General features: G+C 36.8%; 1 protein-coding gene across 1 annotated transcript; it reads left to right on the top strand.

Annotated features, from left to right (window-relative positions):
- Positions 1-505: 505 nt before the first annotated feature.
- Positions 506-1,604, top strand: LOC143605270 (phenylacetaldehyde reductase-like; the record flags this gene model as incomplete). The annotated part of the gene is made up of 4 exons (XM_077081444.1): positions 506-864; positions 932-1,097; positions 1,187-1,373; positions 1,457-1,604. Coding segments are annotated over 4 exons (860 nt in total), but the record flags the coding sequence as incomplete, so codon positions are not given.
- Positions 1,605-3,166: the final 1,562 nt, after the last annotated feature.

Below are 3,166 nucleotides of genomic sequence, written 5' to 3' on the forward strand. Positions count from 1 at the left end.
TACTAGAAAAAGAGATGTTTTTCTACAACTGAATTCGTAGGAAATTTGTTGGAAAATCAAGTTTCTAACAGTTTTCCAACAAAAAAGTTACGTTGGAAAAGCACATGTTTTTCAACAACTTTTCTTACAAAATTACTACAAAAACATTTGGTTGTAAAATTCCCTACAACTTTCCTACACAAACTATTTTGACTTGTTTTCTAGTAGTGTGGAGATCAATTGTCTATGTGGTATTAATACATAGAAATCCGAAAGAGGTAAAACTTAAAAATATATAAGGTTCGTTAAGGCTTGACGAGGGTAAACGAGCTTCACATACAAGACTCAAGCTCAGGCTCGATTCCTAAACAAGCTTAATTGAGGCTTGGGAATGGCTTGGATCGTTTAAGCTTTTTAGCGATCCAATCTCGAGCTGCTTGGCTAGTTTATGATTTAAGCTATATGATCAATCTAACTTTTGCATGTTCTATATCTTTTTGTTTACTTCTTTTAAATATGTTTACAGATGATCCAAAAAAGACAGAGCATCTTCTTGCTCTTGATGGAGCTAAGGAAAGACTATCTTTGTTTGAAGCTAACTTAAGTGTAGATGGATCTTTTGATGCTGCAGTTAGCGGCTGCATTTGTCTCTTTCACACCGCATCTCCTGTTCTATTTTCAGTTGATGACCCAAACGCGCAACTGATCGATCCTGCAGTTAAAGGGACACTGAATGTTCTTAAATCAGCTGCAAAAGTCCAATCTCTCAAGAAAGTGGTGTTGACTTCTTCATTGGCTGCAGTTATGCTCAGTGTCAAAATTCCTGTTGGTGTTGTGGTGGATGAAACCTGGTTTTCAGATCCAGTTACTTGTGAACAGACAAAGGTACACTTTTATTTCAAATCAGCTACGAAATGCCGTAATTAATCGAACATTTTGTGTTTTCTTTCAGTTGTGGTATCATCTTTCGAAGACCCTGGCCGAGGATGCTGCTGTTAAGTTTGCAAAAGAGAACGGGTTGGAGTTGGTAGCTATAAATCCTGGATTTGTGATCGGTCCCATCTTACAGCCAACTCTCAACCTTACTTCTGAGGGCATTCTGGGATTGATTAAAGATGGTAATTTGTTAAATACAGCTAATGTTATATTTATATGCATGAATATTTGAGGTTTATGTTGTGTGTAAGAAGTTATTATTTTATTTCAGGAAAAGATGTGTTTCCGGACGGAATTTATAGACTTGTTGATGTGAGAGATGTTGCTACTGCACATATTTTGGCTTTTGAGAACCCGGAAGCTAATGGCAGATACTGCATGGTTGGTAAAGTGGTTCGGTCTCTAGAGATTTTGAAGATTGTAGATAAACTGTACCCGAGTCTTGGACATTCTGAAAGGTAACACATGAACAACATTTTAACTGTTTGACCATATTGACTTCTATTAAACTAGATTTTCTTGTTTCGTTAAATGTTGATAGGTATAAAGATGGGGAGGGTGTTGAACAAGTACCTTACAATATATCAAGTGCAAAGGCGGAAAGTCTTGGCGTTACTTTTACTCCATTGGATGTAAGCATCAAGGATACTGTTGAAAGCCTCAAGGAGAAGAGCTTGCTAAGCTTCTAGAACACCAGATAATGTGTGTGCATGGGTTTGTTTGAAGATAATAATGGGCTCGATTCGGTTATGGTGACATAAGTTCGTTTTGAGCTTCTAAACCACGAAATAATGTTAATGGGTTTGTATGAGAATAATGATTTGGAGTCATTGTTTATGTGTAATATTGGTGCATAATAATGAAAACTAACCCAAATGTTCATGTACACCTTTCATATCACTCGATGACCTCAAGCATCGGTATGTTCTTAGATGATCAAATATTGTATCTTAGTTTCATCCCATCGTAGTGTATCGAATCAAACGGGTTATCGCTTGATGTTATTTTATTAGCAAATGCTTCTGTTTGTGTTTGAAGTTGAAAACGTTGGAACTATTTATGCAAAGAATTATAAAATACAAAGAATGAATGCATCCGTATCTTGTTACTTTCATAAAAACTAAAAGATATATATGGGAAGGTCAGTATAATAGTACAAATCTTTACAAAAAGATGACACAACATTTTCACTCAAGTAGCCAATGTTAGAAATTTCCATTAATATATGCCCGTCACGTGTAGCTAGATGACCGGGTTGGATTTATTGAGCCCGTGTAATTCATTAGTGTTGTAATGAGTTTAAGGGATCACAATTAGGGTTTATTATATTCGGTAACAATTAATTTTTGGCCAAGTTGGTTCACCCTATAAATTGTAGTCAAGTTTTGAGCTAATTTCTTGATTATAATAATACGAGAGGTTTACTATAAATATCGTGTGCTCGTTTGTGTTTCTAGTTATCAATTTGTTCTTGAATTGGTATCAGAGTTCTTTTTGTTCTAAAACACGTTTGATCAAAGTCATGATCGGCGCGAAGCAATTGAAGACCGACGATCGAGTTCGTGCATTAACGTGCGTTGAATCAGAATTATATTGTGCAAAGAGTTGTTAAAGAATTCAATATTGAATTACCCGCACCTCCAAGTCAGCTACAGTAAGTAGGTTTGTGATTAAAAAGTCAAAGATACAATATTTTCTTTTTGCACAGACGTGACGAGGAGAAAAAAAAAGAATAAACATTGTGGTTTAACTCTTTCAACTAGTTTTTTTGTTCGGAGTTTGACGAAATACGATGGGTGATAAAGAAACAACAAAGACGAGTGGTGGGAGCGGGGACACGTACGAATGCGTACCAAAGTCCCATGCTTACCTCTACCAATTATACGGCATGAGCTACTCGGATGAAGGTACTCCTTAACATGCATAAAGTTTGGGATATCATTGATCCAGATGCTGATAAGAACAACATCGTGATTACGTTGATTTATCAGTCGATCCAGGAAGCGACAATCTTGCATGTGGGTAATCTAGAGTCGGCAAGTAAATTTGGAACGCGATTAAAACGTGTAATCTGTGGCTGATCGGGTTAAGGAGGCAATATTGCAAACCCTCGTGACCGAGTTTGATGGTTTGAGGATGAAAGATGACGAAACTCTTGGGTATAGCGTAGAAGGAGGCACGTTTAGGGGAGGTGATTGAAGAAACTAAGATGGTTAAGAAGTTCCTTAAAAGTCTACCCCCGAAGTAAGTT

This window comes from Bidens hawaiensis, unplaced genomic scaffold, assembly GCF_021521415.1.
Source record: "Bidens hawaiensis isolate Kalapana, Puna unplaced genomic scaffold, B.hawaiensis_p1.1 tig00068854_1, whole genome shotgun sequence".
NCBI lineage: Eukaryota > Viridiplantae > Streptophyta > Magnoliopsida > Asterales > Asteraceae > Bidens > Bidens hawaiensis.